The 27419-nt window shown below is 41.7% G+C and overlaps 1 protein-coding gene across 4 annotated transcripts in view; it reads left to right on the top strand.

The window, feature by feature from the left end:
- Positions 1–27419, top strand: part of CUL1 (cullin 1) — a 60641-nt gene that overhangs the window by 17200 nt on the left and 16022 nt on the right. For all 4 annotated transcript variants that reach the window (XM_033051208.2, XM_033051237.2, XM_033051218.2 and 1 more), the window contains 6 exons: positions 15125–15299; positions 16902–17069; positions 18105–18155; positions 19103–19193; positions 19881–20044; positions 23198–23360. In XM_033051208.2, coding sequence (XP_032907099.1) covers positions 15125–15299; positions 16902–17069; positions 18105–18155; positions 19103–19193; positions 19881–20044; positions 23198–23360 — 812 coding nt within the window. The remainder of the gene's footprint in view (positions 1–15124; positions 15300–16901; positions 17070–18104; positions 18156–19102; positions 19194–19880; positions 20045–23197; positions 23361–27419) is intronic.

Here is a 27419-nt window from a genome sequence, read left to right as displayed (position 1 = left end):
GGCAAATAGCAGGAGCATTCTGTTGTCTGGAAAACTGGCTTCCATAATTATTAAGGCTATCTCTGTATTTCAGGTTTGATTACTATTATGTTTAATAGAGCACATGTTTAAAGAGATTTTATTAGTAGGTCAAATTTTGAGTCTGCAGTGGTGCAAAGAAAACAGAAATTTTTCTTTTTTCTGTTAGTCTTTGGCATTATGCTTCAGGTCTTACTGATAATCAAGTCCAGTTCCCTGGAAATTTTTCAGTTGTCATTCTCTGTGTAATACTTCACTTTTGACTTGATGGTGTAATTTTCCATCTGGAGTGAGAATGTCTCCAGTGGGTTTTGCTTTACTTCCTAGCTTACATGGGAGAGCTGTTTTCCAGCATCTCCCCATTCTGAGTGTTTTTATAAGATGCTGGAAGGGGATTGACCTCCTTGAACAAATGTGCTGAGATACTGTTTGGAAGATTGTAGCAAGCTTGTTTCTGTCCGGTAGCGTATAAGGATTTTTTAAAACTAATTTGAAGGAGAAATGTGTCTCTTCTTTGTATTACAGCTTCAGTGTTTGACTTTAGGACCTTATTGAGAAAGTTACAGTAATTTCACGACTATAAGGCGCACACTTATGACAAAAATTTTTCCCTGAACCCGGAAGTGCGCCTTATAGTCCGGTGCGCCTTATCTGATCTACAAAGTTGCGACATTTGCCACCCCGGAAGTGCGAGCCCGCCAGCATCGGGGCCTCCCCCGTGCGGGGCGGGTCCGCCGGCATCGGGGCGTCCCCGCCGGCATCGGGGCCTCCCCTGCGCGGGGCGGGGCGCCGGCATCGGGGCCTCCCCCGCGTGGGGCAGGGCGGGCCGTCCCCGCCGGCATCGGGGCCTCCCCCGCGTGGGGCGGGGCGGGCCGTCCCTGCCAGCATCGGGGCCGTCCCCGCCGGCATCGGGGCCTCTCCCGCGCGGGGCGGGGCGGGCCGTCCCCGCCGGCATCGGGGCCTCTCCCGCGCGGGGCGGGGCGGGCCGTCCCCGCCGGCATCGGGGCCTCTCCCGCGCGGGGCGGGGCGGGCCGTCCCCGCCGGCATCGGGGCCTCCCCCGCGCGGGGCGGGCCGTCCCCGCCGGCATCGGGGCCTCCCCAGCGCGGGGCGGGCCGGGCCGTCCCCGCCGGCATCGGGGCCTCCCCCGCGCGGAGGGGGGGGGGGGGGGGGGGGGGGGGGGTGAAAGCCGCAGGAATCGGATCGGCTGCCGCGCGGGAAGGGGCGAAAGCCGCCGGAAGCACAGCGGCCGCCGCGCGGGGGAGGTGAAAACCGCCCGAATCACAGCGGCCGCCATGCAGGAAGGGCGAAAGCCGCCGGAATCACAACGGCCGCTGCGTGGGGGGGGCGAAAGCCACCGGAATCGGAGCGGCTGCCGCGCGGGGAGGGGGCAAGCAGCTGGAATCAGGGCAGTGGTGGCACAGGGCAAGCCTGCCGGCATTGGGTCACCCGGAGCGCCAGGGAACTCCCAGAACAGCGGGGCCCTGGGGATGCTGCACGGAGCGGCGGTGGGCATAGCCCGGCCCTGCCGGGTACAGGCAGGCCCGGGAGCCAATGGCTGCCGGATTGAGGCGGGGCCTCGGCCAGCAAGCGCGCGGGAGGCGCTGGGGGCGGAGCCTCGCTGCAAAAAAAAAACCGGTGCGCCTTATAGACCGGTGCGCCTTATCTGATCTACAAAGTTGCAAAATGTGCCGGCTCCCGGGGGGTGCGCCTTATAGTCCGGTGCGCCTTATGGTCGTGAAATTACTGTAATTCTTTTTTATTTCACCTGGAAGGTGGCATGTAAATGGATTCGATGACCTTTGTTTTGCATCTTTTGTTCTGCCTTTACTCTTGTAGCCTTGTATTGCTCAGCACAGTTTGAGAAGGTGGTGGTTCTACACACTTTACTGTACATATGATAGAAGTTATGACTGAATATATTTCCTATCATTCAGTAGTTCTGCTGTTTTTCTGTATCAGTATTTAGAGTTGGGTTTTTTTAATTAAGTTATTATTCTGAACTAGTGTCTATAGCTGTTGGCACTGATTTGTAATTGCAGCGTATAAAATTTTAGTCTGTATTGATTTTTTTGAAAGGACAGAACTTTTATGAAACAAAGAGCAGCTTGAAGGCTATAAACCAGTCAATTCTGTAGTTCCCTGGACATTCTAAGGTGGTAGAAAGGTTTTCTGTGTATGGAATCTTAGCATTAATGTGTAATCTTTGCTATCCGTGCCTGCAAAATACATGCTCCAGGGCATGGTGGGAGAAGACCTAAGCGGCCTGCCGAGTGTTTCTAGGATACTTCTTTAATAGTGATGGAAAGATGAAATAACATTTGTTTAGGGTCAGAACTTTTCCTAAGATTTAAATTTAGTGATTTCGCTAGGTTCAGCATTGGTTTTGACTCAGTGAAACAAGTCTGTAAAGGTTGAATGTCTGATAGAAATTTGACATGTAGTAGAACCTTGGAGTTTTTTCTTCTGAGTGCCTTTAATATATTCATGTTCATGAAGTCTATTAAGCAGGGCAACTGAAGTTTAAGTAGTGGCTATATTGGTAATGGTAAAACTGGCTTTTTCCCTCTCCCGATGTTCTCAAAGATGCTCAGAATGAAGCTGTAGAAGGGATATGCTGTCTATTAGTTACTCATTTCCTCCTTGCTTCTGCTTCAAGGAGTTTATGGTTCAGAAATAAGGATTGTTTTTGTTAATTTTGTAAGTGAATTAATTTAGGGGGTGATTTTGGTGGTAAATTTGGATTAATGCAATAGTTCAACAACTCGATTTTTGGTACTGGTTCGGCTGAGTATTTAACCTACTATGAAGATAGCAATGTATTTTGCATCCTATACCAAGTACAGTAATTTCACAGGTATAAGGCGCACTTCCGGGTGTCGGCAAATTTCCGAACTTTGTCCATATATAAGGCGCACCAGCGTATAAGGCGCACTTTTTTTTTTTTGCAGCAAGGATCCGCACGCAACAAAGTAACAAATTAGTAATGGAATCCCGCGATCGCAGGATTTACTGGCTCAGCTTGGGGCCGGGTGGGCTGGGCTCAGTGCTACCCCACCGCCGGGGCTTGGCTCAGCACTGGCCTGCTGCCGGCGGGCTCAACCCGGCCCGGCGCTGCCGCACCACCGCCGGGGCTGGGCAGGCTCGGCTTGGCTCGGGGCTGCTGCAGGCTTGCACTTCTGGGTTGGCAAATTTCCGAACTTTGTCCATATATAAGGCGCACCAGCGTATAAGGCGCACTTCCGGGTTCAGACCACAATTTTAGTCAAAAGGGTGTGCCTTATACTCATGAAATTACTGTACATGTGTTCAACAAATGTGCTTAAAATATTACACCCCTTTCAAAGCAGTAACTGTGACATATTTGCACAGCAAGTGCTTTGTGTACAGCAGGTCTTCTAGTCTGGTGGACTTTTATTTCAGGAAGCTTTGCTTGTCAACTAGCTTAGGTTGGAAGGCAGAACAGCTGAAGATGAGTTTCAGCTGCAGCTGTAATTGGTCTGAAGATCAGACCAATACTTACAAGAATGTCTTGACAATTGACAGTTTAGTCTTTCCTCATCCTCTTTTGTCCTTTTTCTCTCTCCCTTTTTTTCCTTCTCAGGATATTACTTCTGAAGTGGATTTCATTTCACCCCTCTAATTTATGAGAGGAATTGTCCATACAAGCAAAACTACCTTTAGTCCTATATCTGCTATCAGTTTTTCAATCAAAATTGATTTGAGATGTAGAAGATTTTGTTGTGCCTTGGTCAAGTCCCTCTGGAAAAGAATTAGAATAGTTACGCAATTCAAGCAGTTCAGACGTCTGTCACATCTGCACTTGTTTTCTTTGTTTAGAGGGTCTCTTTGTGAAACACTAGATTCAGTCTCTTGAGTACAGGCTGGAGCCTGTGCTTAAGGTGGGTTTTTCCCCCTTCATTTCAGTGGGAGCAGAAGTAAGTTGATTATTCCAGGAGTTTTCTAGACCTGAGAATACTAAAGACATGAATGAAAAAATTTTTTTCTGAATGGTGGTTACCAAGTTTCTCATCTATACTCTAGATTTATTTGTGCTTTTGATTGCAAGGTACCTTTTATTGTGAGACCAGATGATCACGTATTTCCTTCTTGTGTGGTTTGTTGTTTTGGTGTTTCATTTTTTTTTCCCCCCACATGTGAGATTCTTGAAAATGAAATCTAGATGTTTTTCTGTTCCTTACTCAGATATTATGTAATTTCTAGTACTGAAGAGCCTAGTCATTTGTACAGCAGTAATTAACATCATCTGACCACCAACTAGCTCAGAATTATGTGCCAAGCATTAACTTTATGCCAAAAAGACAAATAGTGAATAAAATTTACTAGATTTCTAGGAACAATAGACGTAACAGCACTACTAATGGTGTAAGGGAAAGGCCTGTTTATCCTGTCTTCCATTTAGTGATTATTAATTTGGAGGCTGTGATCCACAGGACTTCCTTGTAAAAGTCAGTGTTAGTGGTATATGTATAGAGAACATCTCCTGGTGGCATTTAACCTGTTCGGAGGAAGCTACAATTAGTCCGTCCAGGAGAGAACTGTACTTTTGTGTAGCAAGTTTTGAGTTTCTGTTTTGAATAGATGGTTGAAAACCTATTACTTGGTTTACTAGAATTTTTCTTACTCATTTATATTGCTGTAGGCCACTTGTCTTTTATAGCCACCTCTTCATAATTCCATTTCGCAGTGATAAAATATGCATATATCTTGTGCTATTTTCTTCTCTTTTGGCAGAAAGTGATGTCCATTTTTCAAACTAATTGTATGATGAGCCTGCAATTTATTTTCTTCAGACCTCATGGTATGAGAGGACAAATTGGGGTTTACTCAACATTTGAATTGAAACTCAGTGGAGACAATGAAAGGGTTTTGTTACTCTTCTTGTTTTATGTATCTTAAGAAGATTCTCAGGCCAAGTACTAGAATGTCAGAAAACTTTACTGCACTGTATCAAAACAGTGTAATTTTTCAGTGGCTTGACAAAGAGCTGAGTAACTTTCCTAAAATACTAACCTTTTTCGTCAAAGCACGCGTCAACGATTTTCAGGTAGCATTGGTGAATGGGAAGATTAGTGGTGTGCTTCTCTGTATGTGTGCACTGTTATTTGAAATGCCAAAATTTTGACATAAACTCATTCTTTCACTGCCCTGATTTACAAAACATAGCCTAAAAAGCATTTTTAGGGATTCTTTGAAACAGTGTAGTTAATTTATGCCAATACAGAACAAGTTACAGTAATTTCACGAATACAAACCGCACATTTTGACTAAGACTTGGCTCCCAAACCGGAAATGCGGCTAATATTCAGGAGCGGCTAATATGTGAATAATTTTCTGACATTTACAACCTCAGAAGTGCCAGGCAGAGTGCTGAGCCGAGCCGCTGCAAAGCCGACATTTCGCGATTGTTACAAATTGCTACTCTGTTGCGCCGCGGGTGGAGCCTGGATCCCTGCAGGCAGCACGGGGGGCGGAGAGAGAGGCGGGAGAGCTCCCTCCTTCCCTCCTCTGCCGCAGCCCGGAGGAGAGACGGAGGGGCCCCGCGCCGCCATTACCGCGGCTCGGGGAGCTGGCAGGGGCCCCGCGCCGCCTTTGCCACGGCTCGGGGAGCCGGTGGAGGCCCTGTGCCGCCATTGCCGCGGCTCGGGGAGGAGGCAGGGTGCTTCGTCCCCGCCCGCTGCAGCAGGAGAGGCAGGCTCCATCCTGGCCCGCCGCTGCCGCGGCACGAGCGGGGAAACTCCGTCCCCGCCTGCCGCCGCCGCCACGGGCGTGGGAAAGCTCCGTCCCCGCCCACTGCCGTAGGAGCGGGGGAAGCTCTGTCCCTGCCTGCCACCGCAGGGCAGCGCCAGGCCGGGGTGACTGAGCCCAGTGGCAGCGGCGGGCGGCGCCGAGCGACCCCGTCGAGCGATTGCACCGAACAGCCCCGCCGAGCGGCAGCGCCGGGCTTGGCCACCTGGCCCCATCGGCAACCCCGAGCGGGCTGAGCCAGTAAACCCCGCCTTGCCTCGGTTCTGTTACTATTTGGCAACTTTGTTGCACACAGGTCCTCTCTGCGAATGACAGAGTGGCTTATACTCGGGTGCGGCTTATTTACGGACAAAAACCGAAGTGTTTACCAACACCCAGAGATGCGGCTTATACTCAGTGCGGCTTGTATTCATGAATTTACTGTAACCTTTTTGTCCAAGTTTAGTATTTAAAGAAAATTTGAGAAAAATGAGACGAGTTCAAAGATTCTAATTGCTATTAATTTATAACAAATAAGATTTATATCTGCATGAAGAGATCTTATAATGTTTTCATTGATAAGAAGATTTTATAATAATGCGGAAGGTATGATACGGTTGTTTATCTAAGATATAAATTGCAATGTCCAGATTGCAGTGTTCATACTGGCTTTCAAAGTCTTTCAAATGTTATTATACATAAAAATTACGCTGTTGATTTCAGCAGGTTCCTAGAATACATTTGAGTAGTTGATTGGCAGCATGATCATATAGGTCTTATGTGGAAAGTTGAAAAAAATTACTGAATTTATTATGACTTAAAATTTGCTGAAGTCTTGCACCAGTGAATTGAATCTTAAAAATGTGCTTCTTATATTATTTCATTATTAGCCATCATTAGTAAATATTTTCAAAATAATCGCTTGAAGTTTGTCAAGGACAGGTAGAGGATAGGCTGTTCTGTCGCATTTCATTATCTTATGGAAAGTCCATGCTTATTGTAATTCAGTTTTGTCCATTTATTTTAACAAAGTTATGTCTACTGAATATCCATTGGACCAAATGTAAGTAACTGTGTATCAGAAAAGGTTACTGTAATTATTTTATAAAATGAGAATTTTTTCTCACATATGATCAAGTGATACAGGAAAAATCTGTGTTGAACGTTAAATAACTAAGTGTAGTATGTTTACACTTTAAAAATACCAGATGACTCAGGATAATCTGTTCATAAAATAGAAAGTGCAAATATATGTAACTTTTTCTTCCTGTGTGTAGATTCAGCACCAGTAGTGTATGTTGACCAAGCAAAAACATGAAGCCCTTTTCCTGGCATCCATTTTCCAAGGTCTTTTGTAGTTGCTTCTATTGCAATATTTTTTCTTGTTGAATTCCTGTGTTGTAGTAGGAGTTTTGATCAGCAGATACATATTGAAACTGTGAAAATATTTTATTTTCTAATCACGTTAATCTGTTGTTACCAGGCAGCACGGTATGTTCTTGTTTTTTCTTTCTGAACAGATTATTATGCTGTTTCTGGGCAGGAAAGATACTGAGGTGTTAGGGCATGCACTTTTTATTTACATCTAATAAACTGTTCCACTTTCTCTTAAGATTCTGTCACTCTAAGCCATCCTTTCACTTCAATGTCAGGTTGTTTAAGGTCACTTTGGATACATCAAGTCAGTCTCTTCTGTCTGCTAGTATTAGTCCTGCATATATTCAATATCCTGTTTCATAGGATTTCTCGTGTTCTGGTTAGTGCTCATATGGAACATGAAGGTAGAAGTAAATGTGTATGTTGACATGTTTGAAGGGTACATAATGTACTTTTTATTGTGTGGAAAGGTACATATAATTGTATGTGTTTGTGTGTATTTACAAAGATTGCATCTTCAGTTTGAAAGAATGGCAGAATATGTTTATATTTGTGCAATCATTTCCTTTATGCATTATGCCACAATGATTGCTTACTGTTCCACTTGCTTTTTATAGTAACCAATAATATTCTGTTCAGAACCAGCCTCAATCAATGCAAAGAAAGAAATTTGAAATCAACCTCAGATCTGAAGGTTCTTACACTCCCTGGCATAAAGATTGTACACTTAGTTTATGCATTTGGCTTTCAAATTTTGTGTTTTCCTTGTAACTCAGTGCTTCTCTGTGATTCTCTTGAGTTTGTGCCATGGAGAGGGAAACAAGAAGTTGTCTATTAGTCTTCAGATGGCTTTTGCTGAAAGTGTCTCTGATCTCAGACTTGTAGAAACATGTTTGAGCTGAGTTATGCCTGGATTTTCATAGCAGCTGCATGGTTCATGCTGTAATAGCTCCTCAATCTCTTGCCAAAGTCCTTCCTGACTAAAATGGTTTGTCTAAAATGGAGTGATTTGGCAGAGCAGTTGTATCAAAACTAGACTTAAATGTATCAATTAATAATTTTTTAGCACTAGTGGTGAATGTGTGCGGTCAGGTACAGGATCTTAGTTTTGTTTGTTTGTTTTCTCTGAATTGCTGTGTGGGGGTAACCCACACTTACCAGATGATGAACTGAACATACATTAAATCTCTTGCTGATACCTTCCTGAAAATTATGAAGGCTTCTGGGGTGTTTGTTTTACTGCTGCTCCTCACAAAGCTACAGTGAGTGTTCAAAGCACTTGTTCTGAAAAGCAGTTGGTTTTTGACAACCTTATGATTTCAAAAACTCATGCAAAATTCCTTCACCGATTTGGCTAACAAAACATTGAAATCATATAGGCATGTTTGCTTCTCTTGGCAGCTTCTCTTATGTCTGGGGTAGTCCAGCCTAGTCTTATGGGTTTCAACAAGACTTGAATGGCTTTAATTTTGAAGAAAATATGTAAAGCTGTTCTTTAGTAAATATAATAATCTATGTTGTTTGTATTAGGAGTGGTTCTACAATAATACAAAGTTTCTGTAATCTTCCTTAGCAGTTTTCCTATCAGTGTTTTCTGTAACTCTCTATATTACGTTCTTGCATGCCTTTGGTGGCTTAGGAAAATACAGATTTTCGACAGAAGTGGAACTAATCTAAGTCTAGTCCTGTAGGCCAGCTACTGAGCATGAAGTTAATTACTGCTTAAGACCTGTAAAATAGCAAATTTTTGCCTAAAACTGATCTTTATAATAAAGAGACTAAAAGTAATAAGAAAGTACAGTAATTTCACGACCATAAGGCGCACCGGACTATAAGGCGCACTTTTTTTTTACAGCGAGGCTCCGCCGCCAGCTCCCCCCACGCAGTTGCTGGCTGAGGCTCTGCCTCAACCCGGCAGCCATTGGCCCCCGGGCCCGCCTCCACCCGGCAGAGGCGGTGCCGTGGGCCTCCAGGCCCACCTTCACCCGGCAGCCATGGGCCCCCAGGACTGCCTTCACCCGGCAGGGGCGGTACCGCGGGCCCCTGGGCCCACCTCCAGCCGACTGCCATGGCACTGCCGGCTGCATCCATGGCTCACAGCTCACACTTCCGGTTTGGCAAATTTCGCAACTTTGTACAACAGATAAGGCGCACCGGACTATAAGGCGCCCTTCCGGGTTCGAGGGAAAATTTTAGTCAAAAGGGTGCGCCTTATAGTAGTGAAATTACTGTAATTGTGATTGGACAGTTGTTCGGCTTGTATTGTTGTGGGCATCTCTGTGCTATAATTTTCTACCATGTTGTGTTAATTCTTCTTCCTCTCAGTTCCTTTAATTTTACATACCTGTTCCTCACACAGACTTCTTCCAGTTATGTTTCATTTTCATAGCAAAGTGGAAGAACTCTGGGGAACTGGCTGTGCTGGTGAAAGGTGAATCAATTATTACCTCAGCAGAACTGTTTTCTTTTAAAAACTTTAAGACCTATGCAAAACCGAGTGATTTATACTCATCAGTATAGAGTCTGAGTGCTTTCTTGTGTGTTACATTACAAAACTGATAATTTTTCTTTTATAACTTTGGTTTCCACTTGCTTCCAGAGGAGAAAGCCTGAATGGATTAGTTTGGTGCTTTTTAAGGGAAGAGGGTAAATTAGAGTTGACCATGGCGTGCTCAAGCTTGTGTTTTGGTGGCATACTTGCTCAAAAAATGAAAGAGCCTGTTTCACTTCCCCTGTGTGGACATAGCAGTTCAGATCTGCTCACCAAAGGGTCTGGAGGCAGGGACCACAGTTGGTTGTCGTGTTGGTTACTTCTCCAGTCCACATGACTGACTGCCTGCATGAACTCCTGTGCTGCTGTAAGCCAGGTGGCAAGTAAGCTCTCCAGCTGGATTGTGTTAGGACCATTTCCTTCAGTGGAAGTGATTTTATACCAGGCCTTAAATCCATTTGGATGTGGCAGCACAAGATGATGATTTTTTTTCTCTGTTGCCCATCTTTAGAAACTGAGCCAAAGCTGTCAAATGTAGTGTAAATTATATTGATGACAGAGGTGGTAAAATTAATTTGTCTTTGGCTACTTTTTGTTTTGAAGACTTTTGAAGGAGAATAAAGTTCTGAAAAGGATTTTTCATCTTGAACAGCAAAATACTGAATGATTTTACAAACTTCCTTGCCGTTTTCTACCTCAAATTTATTTTAGACAAGTAAATTCAATTTCTCCTTTACTGTAGGGGAGGTGTTGAGGTTAGAGGAGATTGATCTGTTCCTCCTCTAGGTGGTTGTCTGCTGGACCAAATCTGAAGTTCAGCAACCTGAAGCTTAGGGATCAGCACAACTTCACTGTGGTTCAAACTTTTCTATTGATGAATTAAATTCTCTGCTTGTGGTATGCAAATTGCTATACAGAATTGTGCAAATGCCCCCAAAAAATGTTTCCTGGCAGCTGTTTGTGTATGTATATAGCTTCCAGCATACAAAGCATTGAGGGATTTATTTTGCCTTCTGCAACTAAGAATTCTTTTCATAGCATTCTCCTTGTGATTCTCAGATGGCCTGTCATACACTTCGTTGTAGTAGTAAAAATACTATTTTGTTTTGAATATGTCAGTCTTTCTGTCAGTGACTGGCTCTAGCAGATGGGGGGGGACAGATTGTAAACAGTGTGAGAGAGCATGCTTTATGTAGAATATGTCAAAGAGTTACACTTGTAAATTGCCTCTATATGAGCAAACTAACTTCAGTTTGACTTGTGTGGAACAATGAAACTAGAGCACTTCAAAAGTGCTGTCTTGGACTCTTTGACTAGCAAATCTCAAACCAGAATAAAAAAGATGAGCATGGAATTACTTAAATTACTTTTGTTGAAGCTCTGAGGTGATTACTATCAGTTATGGACAAAAGGTCTCAGTGTTTACAAGGAATCCTGGGTTTAATAGTAAAAGGTATAGGTTACGGAAAAGCTTTTGTCTTCTAATCTTGGCCTTTTATTTTTCTTAAGGCTATTGTGATTGTTTGTACAGATGAATATAATGTCTTTGTCAGGCAAAACTCTCAAAACTGCAAGGATTACCCTTCATCTGGACAGTCTTCATATTTTCAGGCTTGTGCAAAGCCACTTGGGGTAAGAGAGTTAGGGGAAGAAGGAGGCAAGACTGTCAAGGGGATATTTATGAATCAGCCCTATATTCCTAGTATCGTGATGGAGAGGTTTTTCATGAACAATTTAGAGAAGTTTATATATTAGCTATTTCAAAATTAACCTGTGGGGTAAACCTGCTTTTCTTGTTTGTGGCAAGAAAGTAAGTTGCATATCTAGAGGAAAATGATTGTGTTGTGTGGTGTTTTTCACTTGTTCTTCAGGGAATTCTGAAATCAAAGTGTACATAGTAAAAGTAGCAACAGTGCCAGGGAATTTGAACAGACAAATGACTAGGAGGTGGAAAAAATCATTAATGCCCAGGAAATCAGTGGCTGATAAAGATAAGAGTCTGATTAAAAGTTCAATTGCTTCAATTCATTACAAATGAAGGCTTTATGTTACTGGTTTACATAGTGGGAAATGTAGTTATTTGGCATCTGGATGAGGTAATAGATAAGAAATAAATGTACACTGTGTGTTTTCAAAAAGGGTTAATCTTAGGTGAAGAGCACTTCTTTGCACAGAATGCAATGACTTTCTGAACAAGCATATAAATATAGACTGTGAGTAGGCTTTCCTTGCAGTTTGATGTGAAGACCCTGAGCCTTTCTCCTGGTGGCATGCAGGATACTCTGATCATTAAACCCTGGTTCAGGGTATGTTTTGTCTATGAAGATTTTTATAAAATTAATTGCAAGGAAGTTAACTGGATGTTTGGAGATATTTCTTCTTGAGCTTTACTACTTAGAAGCAGATCTGTGTATAATGACTGTAATGCATTACATATTTGTGGTTAATAATTCTCTTGGTATTTATTTGTATTGATGTCTTCTCATTTTATTGTGCTGGACTTTGTGAAGGGAAAGATAAAAGTCAAGTCTCTGCAATGTGTTAATTTCCTAATCTATGGTGTGCTATGGAGGAAACCTGTTAGTGGTTAAAGCTGGGTCCACTTGTGTTGAGTGGTAAAGTACTGTAATGGCCTGCCTGGAGAGGTGGTGGAGTCACCATCCCTGGATGTCTTTAAAAAAAGACTGAATATGGCACTCGGTGCCATGGTTTAGTTGAGATGTTAGGGTGAGGGCTGGACTCTATGATCTTGAAGATCTTTTCCAACCTTGTGATTCTGCGAAAACACAAAGCCAAATTAAACCTTCTAGATTGGTTACTATGTAATGACTCAAAAGCTTGTCCTTGGACTGTCAGTAGAAGAGTGGGTGCTCAGTAGCTTCATTCCTGTTGGCTGATTGTTGTTTGTGTGAGTGATTTGGGTGATTTTTGTTGTCAGATCTGAGTCCTTATTGAGTTCAGTTTGGGTGGTACGTAGCTAGTTTATTTTTCTTGCTTATGAAATAGTGTTTCTTTAAGGATGCCTTCTTATTTGAAGTGACTTCTACTTGCTACTTTGGAAGAAGTCTGAATATTTGAGTTTTTTAGATCAGAAAACAGAATGTGTTCTTGAAATGTTACATTAACAGTTACAGCAAGTCTTCCCGGCTGTAGTAGTATAAGAGGAAAAAATATTGCTGCCGCTTGCTAGGGATGTCTGCTGCCTCTCTGATACCTGGCTTAAAGATGTAAAGAGCAAACTTCCTACCCTGGGATAGTTCTCAGATTTTTCAGGTAGACAGCAGTGAAGTTGGAAAAAGGACTCTAAAGGTAATCAAGAGACACTAGGGACTTGGTATGTCTGGTTAAGAGATCAGAAGATAAAGTAGTTTTCACCTTTCTCTTTCTAGTTGCAAGAAATGATGAAGGAAGAGCTGGCAGATCAGTACTTGGGTCTGAGCCTGGTGTCAGTAGCAGAATTTTATTTTTGTTGGTTTTTTTTCTTTTTTTTTTTTCAGTCAGGGCTGGGTTTATATGATACCAGACCTGCTGGCAGCAGACATGGTACACATGTCTCAGAAAGGGAAAAGTATCTTTGCAGATACCAGAGTTACCAGGTCTTCTAGAGAAATCTTTAAACTAGATTTGAAAAGGAAAAGGGGTAAATAACCAGGGGGCAGCATGCCAGTGTTTGAGGGATGATGTGCTAGTGAGGTCCTTCAATCCGATATCTCAGTGGAGGTAGGCGATGGAGATCCATGGCAGCAAAAAAACCAAAATGGGTCACTGTGTTAGAAACCACAGAATTGCCTTGTCACATGGGAATTAGGGCTTCTAGCAAAAAAAAAAAATAAGGTGGTGGGATCAACAGCCCAGCCAAGTACATCTGTATGAATGCATGCAGCACAGGCAGCAAGCAGGCAGCCAGTCAAAAGCCTTCTTCCCAAGGGCTCAGTGCTGGAGCCAGTTTTGTTTAATCTCTTCAGCAATGACTGAGACAAGGGAATCAAGTGCACCCTCAGTGATTTGGCAGGGGACGTTGAGTTGGGTGAGCATGCTGATCTGGTGGAGTGAGGGTATACTCTTCAGAGGGGTCCAAAGAGGCAGGACCAGTAAGCTGAGGCCCATGGTATGAGGTTCAGCAAGGCAAAATGCTGGGTCCTGCACTTCACCCACAACAAGCCCAGGCAGTGCTACAGGTTGGGGGAAGAATGGCTGGAAAGCTGCCTCATGGAAAAGGACCTGCAGGTGCTGTTTGATAGCTGTCTGAACATGAATCAATGTGTTCCCAGGTTGCCAAGAAGGCAAATGGCATCCTGGCCAGTATCAGCAATAGTGTGGCCAGCAGGACAAGGGTCCTGCTGTACTGAGCACCTTGAATCCTATGTTCAGTTCTGGGCTTCTCACAACAAGAAAGACATTGTGCTGGAGCCTGTCCAGATAACAGCAGTGGAGCTGGTGGAGGGTCTGGTGCACAAGGATGATGAGGAGAGGCTGTGAAGGAGCTGGGGATGTTTAGCCTGGAGAAAAGGAGGCTCGAGGGGGACCTCATTGCTCTCTACAAGGAGAGAGCTCTCTGAAAGCAGACTGTAGCCAGGTGATGGTCATCCCCTTCTCCCATGTAATAAGCAACAGGACAAGAGGAAGTGGCCTTAAATGGTATCAGGGGAGACGTAGGTTGGATGTTTGGAACACCTTCTTTACTGTAAGCATTGTCCTGCATTGGAATGATATGCCCAGGTAGGTGGAGAAATCAATGTTTCTGAAGGTATTTAAAAGACCCTTAGATATGGTGATTAGGGAGATGGTTTAGTGGTGGACTTGGTGGTGCTATATTAATGGCTGGACTCATCTTAGAAGTCTTTTCTTACCTGAACAATTCTGTGACTCTGTGATTTTACACTGAAATTTTGGGATTAACTTATAGCCTACAATTGGGTTTTAGTGAATCTTATCTTACAGTGTGCATTTAAATGTTTGTGTGGCTCGCCATTACTGCTTTCCAGGTTCATCTAGTGTGCCAGTCTTAAGTGGCCACATATTTTGTGGAGGAAGGTATTTGAAAGAACACAAAAATATGCTCTTGTGTTTTCAACTACTGAAAGTTGCTTGAGGCTAGTATTGAAATTTCTTTCAGTTCAAATGAAAGCTAATATATTTGTAGAAGACCAATATAATAGACCAAATAAATTCCATTTATATCATCTTATCAGCAAATTCCACTGCTTTGTTTTCTTGGTGGTCTTGTTAAGTAAGCATTACATAAATTTAATGTTGGGCTCAGTATTTGCAGTGCCCTCAGCAGTCTGACACAATTTTGCTGAGGATAATTCTGCTGAAAATTACTTCATTTTCTTAGCTGTGTGCATCATTCTTTGATGTGTGCATCTTGCAATGCATTATGTGTAGGTCATTCACAGTTGTATGAATAATAGCTCATTGAAATTAACATTGTTTTCATTGTATTTTTAATGTCTTATGGTGGCAAATGTATTCCTTAACTTTCCTGTCAGTCATGTTTATAACTACTGTACCAGTGTACACCAGTCTAATCAAGCACGGGGAGCTGGAGTACCTCCTTCTAAATCAAAAAAGGGCCAGACACCTGGAGGTGCTCAGTTTGTTGGCTTGGAATTGTACAAACGGCTAAAAGAATTCCTGAAGAACTACTTGACAAATCTCCTTAAGGTAAGATGGGGTATGAGATCGATCTGCACTTGCAGTAGCACAAACTGGGATGAAAAGCTGTATCAACAAGCCTAGAGGTGTGTGCAACCACTGAAAGTAAACTGAATGATCTTAAAATATGCTTTTGTTTCTGTAGCCATTAGAATATTTTGTTGGCTTTACCTCAGACATAGATCAGTCCCTAAGCTTGTACTTGTGTGCTGCCTTTCCTCTTCGAGGCAGAACAACATTCCTGTGTTTTATAGAAGTAATGTTACATGACATCTTAACCTGTCCTGAAGCAAGAATAGCTAGACTTTCCAAGCAATTAACCAGCATGTTAGGAATGCTGAAAAAATGAATGCCTATCATGTTGAAAATGCCTGATGGTAGCCTTTATTTTAGTTTAATAAGTAAACTACTAATAGAGCTGGATGTTATCTTGCATCCAGAGGGATGGGGATGTCTTCTGGAGCTTTATCTGTCATGTGCATTTTTTTCCCAACCTTTTAATTTCAAAGTCTCATATTGGCTTTGTGCTTTATTAATGTAGACCTACAGTAATTTCACAATTATAAACCGCACCATTTTGACTAAAATTTTGGTCCGAACCCAAAGTGCGGCTTATAATCAGGTGCGGCTTATATATGGACAAAGAATGAAAAGTTGCTGTTTTAGTTTGGAGGACAGGTGTCTGCTGAGAAAGACAGGAGCTTCTCTTTGAAATGGAGAATGTAAACCCCCTCCAAATTATTATAATGTTGGAATCAAGGGGGTTTCAGGCAAAGATATGGGAATTAGGAATAAGAGTCCTTTACTAGGGAAATTAAAATAGAAATACAGTACTACAAAGAAACAAACTCCAAACCCTGACAAAGTCAGAGTACAACCTGACACCCCCGGCAGACAGGGTGTTGGTAGCAGTCCCATTAAATGGTGGTTGCAGTCCTCTTGCGGTGGCAGATGTGATTCAGTTGAAGCAGTGCTCCTGCAGAAGGTGCAGTTTCCCTCTAAAGGTCCAGTGGTGATGTGGAGAAATCCGGTTTCCCTCTGGAGTCCAGTGGAGAAAAGGGCTACCTTATTGTCCCAAAACCTCTGTTTTTATCTTGGTAAGAAATGTTGGGCTCTTCCCCCTGGCTGGAGCAACTTCCAATGGGATGAAGTAATTTTATCAGTCCCACAGTGGGACTCAATGGGCCTTAGCAGAAAATGACTCGCTGGAGGAAGGATGGGGTGTGAAAAGATAAAGAACAATGCCCCGCCTGGTTTCAATGGGTGGCCCATTAGCAGAATATCTCCTGCGGAGATAAGGATCACTGTCCCCACCCTCAACAGATGGTGATAGAATATATACCTTTTATCACCCTCTGTATTGTAACGTGCGGCTTATAATCAGGTGCAGCTTATATATGGACAAAGAACGAAAAGTTGCCGATGCCCGGAAATGCGGCTTATAATCAGGTGCGGCTTATAATTGTGAAATAACTGTAAATGTATTAGCAGTATGTTTCCTGTAAATAAATTGCATTATGTAGATTTATTGCACAGTCATTTTTTATACCCTGATATATCTTGGTTGTATCTTACAATTGCACAACAGTACTGGCAAACTTGTAATTTCAGGATGGTGAAGATTTGATGGATGAGAGTGTGCTGAAATTCTACACTCAACAGTGGGAAGATTATAGGTTTTCAAGCAAAGTATTGAATGGGATATGTGCCTACCTCAATCGACATTGGGTTCGTCGTGAGTGTGATGAAGGTCGTAAAGGAATATATGAAATTTATTCAGTAAGTAGCTTTCTGAAGTGATTGATTTGTCCATTCCATCTGCCATGTTTGCATTATCATCCTATAGATCCCTCCTTGAATCTTGTAAGAGGTTCATAGAACTTTTGAAGAAGTGGCCAAAGTGGCATTCTCCCTCCTTTCCCTACTCCTACCCCAGTATATTTGTAAAAATTCCAAAGATCTAAGTCTGTGAGATGTTTAATCTGCCTTGTATGTACTGGGACTTCCAGTAGTAGACTATTGAGGGTGTCTGTTTCTGAATATTTGCTACTTAGTGTTACCTGTGTGCCTCAGTGTGGCCTTGTCATCCCACTTAGAATTCAGCCAAGCATTTCAAACACCATGAAACAGTAAACTTAGGTTTTTTTCTGATTACTTCAATACATTTCCACGATTTTTTTTTAGTGTCCAGGCTGCTAAGATTCAGACATTTGGTTTGTAGTGTAAGTTGTTTTGGTGCAGTTCTGAAAGATTGATAAGTAATCTTGATACTTTTTTTTAATGTGAAGTAATATAAATAAGAACTTCACAGAACTTTTGTATTTCAGATAACTAAAAGGCCTTTTTGTTAAATAAAGGATAATTACTGTCCTTACTGGTGAAGCATTAGGGACATGCTGTGCTATTTTCCTGCTTTACTAAAATAATTTTGCATACAGTAGAAAAACAGTTGGTATCCTTAGTTCCCTTCCTCTTAACTTTAGTAGCGTAATGCTAAGGGACTATGTCAGCTTGGAAATTGCCAAAAAAAAAAAAAAAACTGTATATTTTCAAAGTAGCTCAAAGTGGGTTTTGTCAGTTTCCAGAGTTGGCAGTGGTAGAAAAAGGAACAGCTTAGTAAAGTTAGTGGTAAAGCTGGTTGTAATATTAGTGTGAAACAGTCTCATTGCTTGAGAAATGTATGTGCCAAAATACAGTTTTAGAAGTTCTGATTAGTTAGCATACTACATCAGCTTTCCTTAAATGGAATTAGTCTGCATGTATATGTAAATATTTTCTTTATTCTGTCTTTCTTCTCCCTTCTTTTACTTCTAGCTTGCCTTGGTGACCTGGAGAGACTGCTTATTCAGACCATTAAATAAGCAGGTATATGCATTAATAAATTACAACTATAGTTTTATTTTATAGGGTTAATTTCATATGTTGTTACTAACTGTTTGAAAGAGTCATGGTCGGGGGGTGTGCACAGACCTGAAAAATAAAATTGAACCTTCTGTTTCCCCTTTGTGATACTAAAAAAAAAAAAAGTAAATATTTGAAGGAATAGGCCTTTGTGTGTGTGATTGAACTGTGATACCAAGACTGTTCTGTTATTTTTCTGCTGAGAGGACTCTTGGCTTTTTTTATAAAAAGCTAAGGGGACTTGAAGTAGCAATCTCAGTGCAATCTACTAAGCTAGGCAGGAGTACAGACTGCCCACAGTGAGGATTTAAGGTTTGGGAGTCAAGATCGGATGAGAACAGATAGTGGCAGACCAGGATTTTGGTCTCTCCTAATGTTATAGTGAGTTGTTACATTTACACTGATACCTGGGAGACTCAGATCAGTCAAATGTTTAAAATTAGTGAATTGACATAATATAAAGCAAGGTATTCCATCACAATTTTTAGGTACACGTATATGTTGATTTCGCTTCTTACCAGTACTTCATGATGAAGTAGTTGCAGCAGGTCATTTGTCCAAAGAACAGGTAGTTAGTTCAGCTCTTGCTACAGTGTTTTGTATTTCAGGTATAAAACAAAGAGAAGTTTGTCTTAGACAGTATTTTTCTTTTAAATTAAATTTTAGAAAAACCAGCTAAGCACTTTAATACCCATATACACCTTGCCAGTAATCAGACTGTAAATATGTTGAATAACTTAAAAGGTGTATCATTCTCTGTAGGAACTTTATACGTTCAGATCTCCTTAAATGTTGTTCTCAAGGTGCCTGACTTTCTTGAATATGGAAATATACTCCTAATTAAGTATGGTGCTTGATCTACCAGCTGCTTTCTCTGTGCTTGACTTAACTTTTAATCCCTGTTTTCTAAGGTAACAAATGCAGTGTTGAAATTGATTGAAAAGGAAAGAAATGGTGAAACTATCAATACAAGGCTGATCAGTGGAGTTGTACAATCCTATGGTAAATGTGATTTATTTAAAATACTGTTACTTTCTTAAAAATAAATAAATTTGTGTACCCTATCAGAGCCCAAAAGTAACATCCCACCTCCTCACATCCTCCTGTAAAGATTTTTATGTATTGTTTGACTTTACGTTTGTACTGATACTTTATACAATAGCAGTTGATTGTACCATATTTGTAAAACTTCAGAGTGCAACTGATAGACAAGAGTGTTCATCATTTACAAATCAGTTATTAAGGAGCTAAATCTGGAAGTGAAGAAGGATGATAGTATGCATAGTGGTGTGGGGTTGCTTTTTTCCTTTTGCATAATATTGAGAACATTGCCATCCAAATTACTGACTATTTTCCTTAATAAAAGGAAAAGCATATCATAACTCTTAAGAGGGAAAAATTAAAGGAGAATTTGAGTTAGCATTTGAGATAGTGAAGTTTTTGAAATTACATAATCCTACATATAAGAGATGTATCTAGAAGTGTAGTTGACATTAGTAATGTCTTGTACTGATATTTTTAAATGCAAAATCAATGTATTTTTTTAAAAGTGGTGCTGATGCAGTCCCGATTGATTGCTTTCATCTAGTTCAGAAGGAGTCTCCTTGTTTATTTGCAGGAGACCACTTCATGAAAAACAATTTTGTCATTTCTTGGTCTTTTTTGTTTGGTTGTGGTTTTTCCCTTTAGTGGAGCTGGGGCTGAATGAAGATGATGCATTTGCAAAAGGACCGACACTAACTGTCTATAAAGAATCTTTTGAATCTCAGTTTCTTGCTGACACAGAGCGATTTTATACACGAGAAAGTACTGAATTCTTGCAACAGAACCCAGTCACAGAGTACATGAAGAAGGTAAATTACTTTGCTTTGTGATTTTTGTTTTTCTGGATATAGGTAAAGGAATAGAAATTCTAGGCTTGTATTATCAGTTTCTTAAAATGGTGGTTATTTTACAGAAACAGCTGGTTTTCCCTGTAGTTATTCACTTCTGAGTTTATCTGGTCTGAAGTTTGTCTCCTTACTGCAGTGAAAGTATGGAGCTTTCTGAACAGTCAAAACAGAAGATTGAGTTAAAATAAATTCAGAATTTTTTTAGACTTAAGACACCCAAACAATAATTGTGCTTGAATACCACAAGTTTACCACTCCTGTACAAGGAACATTGTGTTGATATATTTATTGAAACACCTTCCTGAGCAAGCTGACTAAGAAAATAAATCATTAATTAGCATTAATTCTCTCAGAATATTTTAGTGTCATGAACCCCTTCTCATCAACAGAGACCAGATTTAAATTCCTAACTAGTCTCTGATTTTGGGGATCCTAGACCGGGCAACTAAGAGCAAGCAGGGATAAACATTGACTGTTTTTAACCTGGTTATTAGGTAAGTGTTACTGACCCAGTAATGGATAGATCATCTTCCATCTTGGGCAGGTGTGCTTTATATATTTTTTTCTCAGCACACTTCTTCACTTTCTGAATTGTTGATTGTTTATGCCCTTTCAACTTAGTTTAAAAATAAGAGCTTTTCAAGTATATAATATGCAGATACACATCCCCTGCAGTATTCTTTGTGTAATGCTTTTTACCAAAGAACACATCCTTCTTAACTCTTGGCATTGAAGTCAATTAATTACCCAAAAAGAAAAAAAAGGTGGGAGGGGAAATCCCAGAAATAACACAGTAAAAGGAATTGTGCCTTTAGTAGTTTTCCAATAATTACCAGACCAATCTATGTTTACTTTTCTGTTGTTGAATTATTTTTTGCTACTTCCCTTTCAAGTTCTAGTTTTAACTTTCACCCTAATATGTGTATAAAGAGAAAGTAAGGAAATTTCAGTCATTCAGAACCTGAATGGCTGGCTCATTCAAACTTTCTTGGTCCAAGACAGTAAGAAACTGTCCGAAGGTCATTGCTATTTCAAGAACTAGAGATTACGGGCAGGTAGAAATAACTGATTAGTACCCCAAACAATCCTGAAGGCTTCAGAAGTCCACAAAACAGCAACTTGCTTTGCTTGAAGCTGATGATGAAGCTGAAAGCTTATAAAAAGTTAGCAGACAGTAGGGGAGATGTTCAGCAGAGAAGTGTGTAGCCTTATGTATCTGCTCAAATTAATATATTATAGATGTATACAAGCCATTTGGGCACTCTTGGCATCTCCTTAAAACTATAACATTTTATGAGTAATCTGAAGGAAGTATGAACTGTGAATGAAATAATCTGCTGTTAGTTCACTTACTTGACATTCTCACTGGAGCACTGTCTTTTGAGTTCTATCTGGTGATAAACAGCATTGCAAGATAAAAAGAAACCTTTCGAGTACCCTAGAGCACACCCGCATAGCGGGTGTTACCATGTTACAGTAGAATTGTGGTAGTGTCTTGTAGAATAGTCAGTAGTCAATGAAATCTTACCTAGAACTAGGATTTGTGTATGTAGTTATATAGGCAGACTTACTGAGTTTAGAAGGATTGTGAATTTTTCTTCTCAGGCCAGAACTCATGAGTAAAGCTGGCATAGCCTGATGTGCTGTAGGTAAAAAGGTCAGTATTTCTTAAGACTGTCCCTTGAATTATAGTCTTACACTGAACTCTTCATCTTTATAGTTGAAACAAGTGAAGATACTGTTGTGTGAACTAATTATTTTTCCCTTGTTTCTGAAATGTGACTTTAAAAGGAAAATGGGAGTTATAAGAACACCAAAAAAAAAAAAGAGTATAAGGAAACATGAAGTTAGAGTAAATATTTCTTTTCATAAAAGAGCTCACAATGAGAGTTGACTGTTAACATTAAAAGCAAAGGTCTAAGGATATTTTAAGAAGCAGCATTAGAAGCAGCAGAATTTCCTGAACTGCAGAAATACAGAATTGATTAAATGTAGGATAAGTAGTTCCAATGTTCATAAGAAAGACTTGCTACTATTGTCAGTAAAGAGTTGATTGTTATTCCTTACTGGTGAGAAACTAACAAGTACTCTGGTGGTTATATGCGTTCTCAAATTGATGATTTCATTTCCTATATTTTGATCAGTACTGGTTTAGCTCTAGGAGACAGTAATCCAGGACCATTTCACAAGACATAAGTGCAAAATCATTACACAATGAGTGAAGCTAACAGTGGCTGAGATGATTTAAAGCTGTCTATATATGATGCAGTGCACTTGCATTGTAACTGTTCCTTTTTTATTGTCCAGAATATGATCTGTCATGCTTACTTGTTACTCTGGCATCCTAGGAAAATTAATTAACCTAATTCCATTTTCTTGACGACATTGTTGGTTTAAATAATTTGGGCTCATAAGAGGACATACATCCTTTATGCCTAATAATGTGCTGCAGTTACAAATGGTTTGTAATGAGAGTTCTTAACACTTTTGCAAGCGAAACAGATATAATTGTTATGTAAACAATTTCACTTTCACAATTCCTTGTAAGTTCTATTCCTTGAGTAACATTTAGAATTTTGGTTTGCCAGGAAGGTATGCATATGTAGCATTTCATATGCCAAATTAAATGCTAGTATAATTTAAATGATTGTAGTTTATTGAGAAGTTTATCTGTGTAAGAATGTAGATGAGGATGTTAAAATAAATTTGTCACAGGCATGGCATTAAATTGTAGTTTCCCACCTTTTATTTTTGTAGTACCATGATATACATTCTTGTTTGTCTTAAACAAAACTACCTCTGTAGCTGGAAAGCTTGCTGATCCTAAAACTTCCAGCATCTCATGCCAGCGAAAACAGTCTTGCTGTGATTCTCCCCCGCCTTTTAAACAGCACGTAGTATTTTCATCAACATGAACATCAATTCCAAATGTATATTATGATTCCTGGAAAAATAACTGCTTAAGTAGGTGTTCTATAACACCAAATGAGAGAGGTTTGCTTGTTGTTGTTGTTGTTTTCTAGAAGAATTTACTGAGCAGTCACCTGTTTTCTGGTGTTGGATTTGTGTTCTGCCTTCCCTGTAGGTTTCATGTTTATCTCTGTGTTTCTGTAGGCTGAAGCTCGCCTTCTTGAGGAGCAGCGTAGAGTTCAGGTGTATCTCCATGAGAGTACACAAGATGAGTTAGCACGAAAGTGTGAGCAAGTACTTATTGAAAAACACCTGGAGATATTTCATACAGAGTTTCAGAATTTGTTGGATGCTGACAAAAATGAAGGTAAGGAGATCCAAACACTGACTTTAGGCTTAGAGCTCTCCTGCCTGATGATTTGCGAACAGTGTAAAATCTGATGCTAGCTAAATGTCATTTGTTCCGGAATTACAGTAATTTCACGACTATAAGGTGCACCCTTTTGACTAAAATTTTTCCCCGAACCCGGAAGTGTGCCTTATAGTCCGGTGCGCCTTGTATGATCTACAAAGTTGTGACATTTGCCACCCCGGAAGTGCAAGCCCGCAACAGTCCCCAACTGAGCAGAGCCCGCCTGGCAGCGGCATCGGGGCAGCAACCGCACGGGGGAAGGGTGAAAGCGCGGCGGCGCAGCCCGGGTTGGGGGGCAAAGCTGCCCACATCGGGGCAGCGGCAGCCCCACAGGGGGGGGGAGGGGAAGCCGCCAGCATCGGGGCAGTGGTGGCATGGGGCAAACCCACCAGCATCAGGGCACCCGGAGCGCCAGGGGGGCGCAGGACACCCAGGGCGACAGGGGACTCCCGGAGCAGCGGGGCCCCGGGGACGCTGCATGGAGCAGCGGCGGACATAGCCCGGCCCCAGGGACGGTGCACGGAGTGGTGGCAGACATAGCCCGTCCCCAGGGACGCTCTACGGAGCAGCAGCGGGCATAGCCCAACCCCGGGGACGCTGCACGGAGCAACGACGGGCATAGCCCGGCCCCAGGGACGCCGCACGGAACGGCAGCGGGCATAGCCCAACCCCGCCGGGTACAGGAGGTCCCAGGGGCCCATGGCTACCAGGTTGAGGTGGGGCCTCAGCCAGCAACCCCGTGGGGGGAGCTGGGGGCGGATCCTTGCTGCAAAAAAAAAGTGCACCTTATAGTCCGGTGCACCTTATGGTCGTGAAATTACTGTAAATTAAGAGAGAATATAGTCATTAAATTGATGGACAAGCAGGTTTTGATGAAATCGGGATGGCTGATGATACTGCTTCAAGGACCCTACCCAAATCCCAGATATTAAGGCAAAACAGCCCTAGTTTGATTACTCTTTACATGGTTGGAAGAATTTCAAGAGCACTAGAACCGTCTTTCCAGTGGGAGCTGAAGCTTGTGTGAGAGTGACAGACCAGTACTCTTTCCTAGCTGTTTCAGTTTAATCCATGCATCTTCCTGAGTCAGCGCTGAGAATTTTAAAATCCAGAGTGTTCAGAGGTATGTATAGGAAATGTTAAAATAGGAGTAGATGCAAATAAGTAGCTTTTAAAAGAGTACAGTAATTTCATGATTATAAGCCGCACCATTTTGACTAAAATTTTGGTCCGAACCCAAAGTGCGACTTATAATCAGGTGCGGCTTATATATGGACAAAGAATGAAAAGTTGCTGTTTTAGTTTGAAGGACAGGTGTCTGCTGAGAAAGACAGGAGCTTCTCTTTGAAATGGAGAATGTAAGCCCCCTCCAAATTATTATAATGTTGGAATCAAGGGGCTTTCAGGCCAAGATATGGGAATTAAGAATAAGAGTCCTTTACTAGGGAAATTAAAATAGAAATACAGTACTACAAAGAAACAAGCTCCAAGCCCTGACAAAGTCAGAGTACAACCTGACACCCCCGGCAGACAGGGTGTTGGTAGCAGTCCCATTAAATGGTGGTTGCAGTCCTCTTGCAGTGACAGATGTGATTCGGTTGAAGCAGTGCTCCTGCAGAAGATGCAGTTTCCCTCTAAAGGTCCAGTGGTGATGTGGAGAAATCTGGTTTCCCTCTGGAGTCCAGTGGAGAAAGGGGCTACCTTATTGTCCCAAAACCTCTGTTTTTATCTTGGTAAGAAATGTTGGGCTCTTCCCCCTGGCTGGAGCAACTTCCAATGGGATGAAGTAATTTTATCAGTCACACAGTGGGACTCAATGGGCCATTACCAGAAAATGACTCCCTGGAGGAAGGATGGGTTGTGAAAAGGACAATGCCCAACCTGGTTTCAATGGATGGCCCATTAGCAGAATATCTCCCACGGAGATAAGGATCACTGCCCCCACCCTCAACAGATGGTGATAGAATAGATACCTTTTGTCACACTCTGTATTGTAATGTGGGACTTATAATCAGGTGCGGCTTATATATGGACAAAGAACGAAAAGTTGCTGACACCCGGAAGTGTGGCTTATAATCGTGAAATTACTAAAATACATAGTATTGCATATAGAGCACAAGGAAAGGCTGAAAAATTTTAATTTATGAGTTAATTTTGGCTATGGAAATGATTCTTAAGTGTTGCTAATGGATCAAGTTTATATTGTCACAGAGAATACATAGAAAAAAGACTTCTTCAACATTTCTTTTGAAATAATGAAGATTATCAGAATTCAGGTATCTTTAAGTAACTGTGAATTGTGTTGGTTTGTATGAGTTTCTTCAGGAGTTAATAGAGAGCACAAAGTAACAGCCAGAGCTTATTCCTGTGAATCGTGCAGATGATAAAGATAAATGATGATTCTGATTTCCCAGTTGGGGAACTAATTACAGTAATTTCAAGATTACAAGCCACACCTGATTATAAACCACATTTCCGGGGTGTTGGCAACGTTTAGGTCCTCGTCCATATATAAGCTGCACCGGATCATTAGCCGTACTTTCGTTCACAGTGAGGATCCGTGTGCAACTTTCACAAAGTTGCCAATTAGTAACAGAATCGCGGGATCACGGGGTTTACTGGCTCAGCGCCGGCAGGCTCAGCCGGCTCGGGGCAGCCGACGGGGCAGGTGGCCCAGCTTGCCGCTGCCGCTCAGGCCCGGCCGGGCAGCGCTGCCGCCGCTGCCGGGCTCGCTCGCCCCCGCCCATCACCTGCACTGCTGCCGCCGCATTCTCTCGCCCTGGCCTGGCTCTGGCGGCCCCTGCGCCGCTGGGCTTCCCTGCGCCGCTGGGCTTCCCCGCGCTGTTGGACCCGGCTCTTCTGGGCTTCCCCCTGCTGCCCGGCTTCCCCCTGCTGCCAGGCTCCCCAACGCCGCCAGGCTTCCCCCGCGCCACCAGCCCTACCTCTGCCAGGGCCGGCCAGGCTCCAACTCGGCTTAGGGCTGTCACAGGCTATCAGTTCCGGGTTGGCAACTTTTAGAACATTGTTCATACATAAACCACTCTGGATTACAAGCCGCACTTCCAAAACTTTAGTCAAAATGGTATGGCTTATAATCGTGAAATTACTGTAAATCTGTATTTCAAGTCTGAGTGTGGGTGTATAGCCGAAATACTGCTCTTAAGAAAGTGGCAGAAAGATACTGTGGTTAAGTTACTAATAATGGTGTTGTTCTTTTGAGAGTTTTAAATTGTAACTATCGTTCTGTCTCATTTTACATCAGTCTTAAAATAGCAATTGTGAATTCTTGCAATTTATAATAGTCATGTTGATAACTAAGAGATGCTTTGAAATCAAAAAGGGCAATTCAGCATGATTAGTAGGTCAGAAGTTAGCTGATTCAAATGTAAATAATCTCTATTAGTATTTGAGTCAGATGTTGTTTGTGTTTGTAAATATTTACTCCATAATTGGAAGAGATTTTGATGGGTGTTAGTTTGTGAAATGACTTTATAAATTGCTAAATTATTTTTGACAGTTGAAATAGCGGTAGAACTAACAGGACTAACTGGACTCACGGCACCTTCATAGACTTCATTTTTCCTCCTACTTTATCAAGCTCGTGGATTATGTGAGCCCTTAGTACAATCACTTACCATTCTGATGCAATTCCATAAGTTTGTCTGGGTAAAAAAGAAAACAATTGCCTTGTGTCTTGGGCACTGTCTACTTTAGTATCTTTCTTTGCGTTTACTTTCATGTGGATTATTTCTAAAATTACTAGACTTTCTTTAAAACACTTGATTTTTTTTTTCTTCTTTTTCAAAATATTTTCTCTTCTGTTATCAGGCTTCACTTATGGAAATTGTAGCAGCTCCCTCTCCTTTTTTAAGATTCACGAAGTTTCAAATTAGAAAATTTATTTTCAGTAATAGTCTGAGAATTCACTCTTTAATCACGGTAATCAGTTCATTCTCCAGTATACTGATACAGCCTTTGGTAGACTATCCTAAACTTACAATAAAAGGTTGCTCT

Source organism: Catharus ustulatus, chromosome 1 (genome assembly GCF_009819885.2).
Source record: "Catharus ustulatus isolate bCatUst1 chromosome 1, bCatUst1.pri.v2, whole genome shotgun sequence".
NCBI classification, from domain to species: Eukaryota; Metazoa; Chordata; class Aves; order Passeriformes; family Turdidae; genus Catharus; species Catharus ustulatus.
Note: the sequence above shows the minus strand (reverse complement) of the source record. Positions and strands in the feature narration are given on the sequence as shown.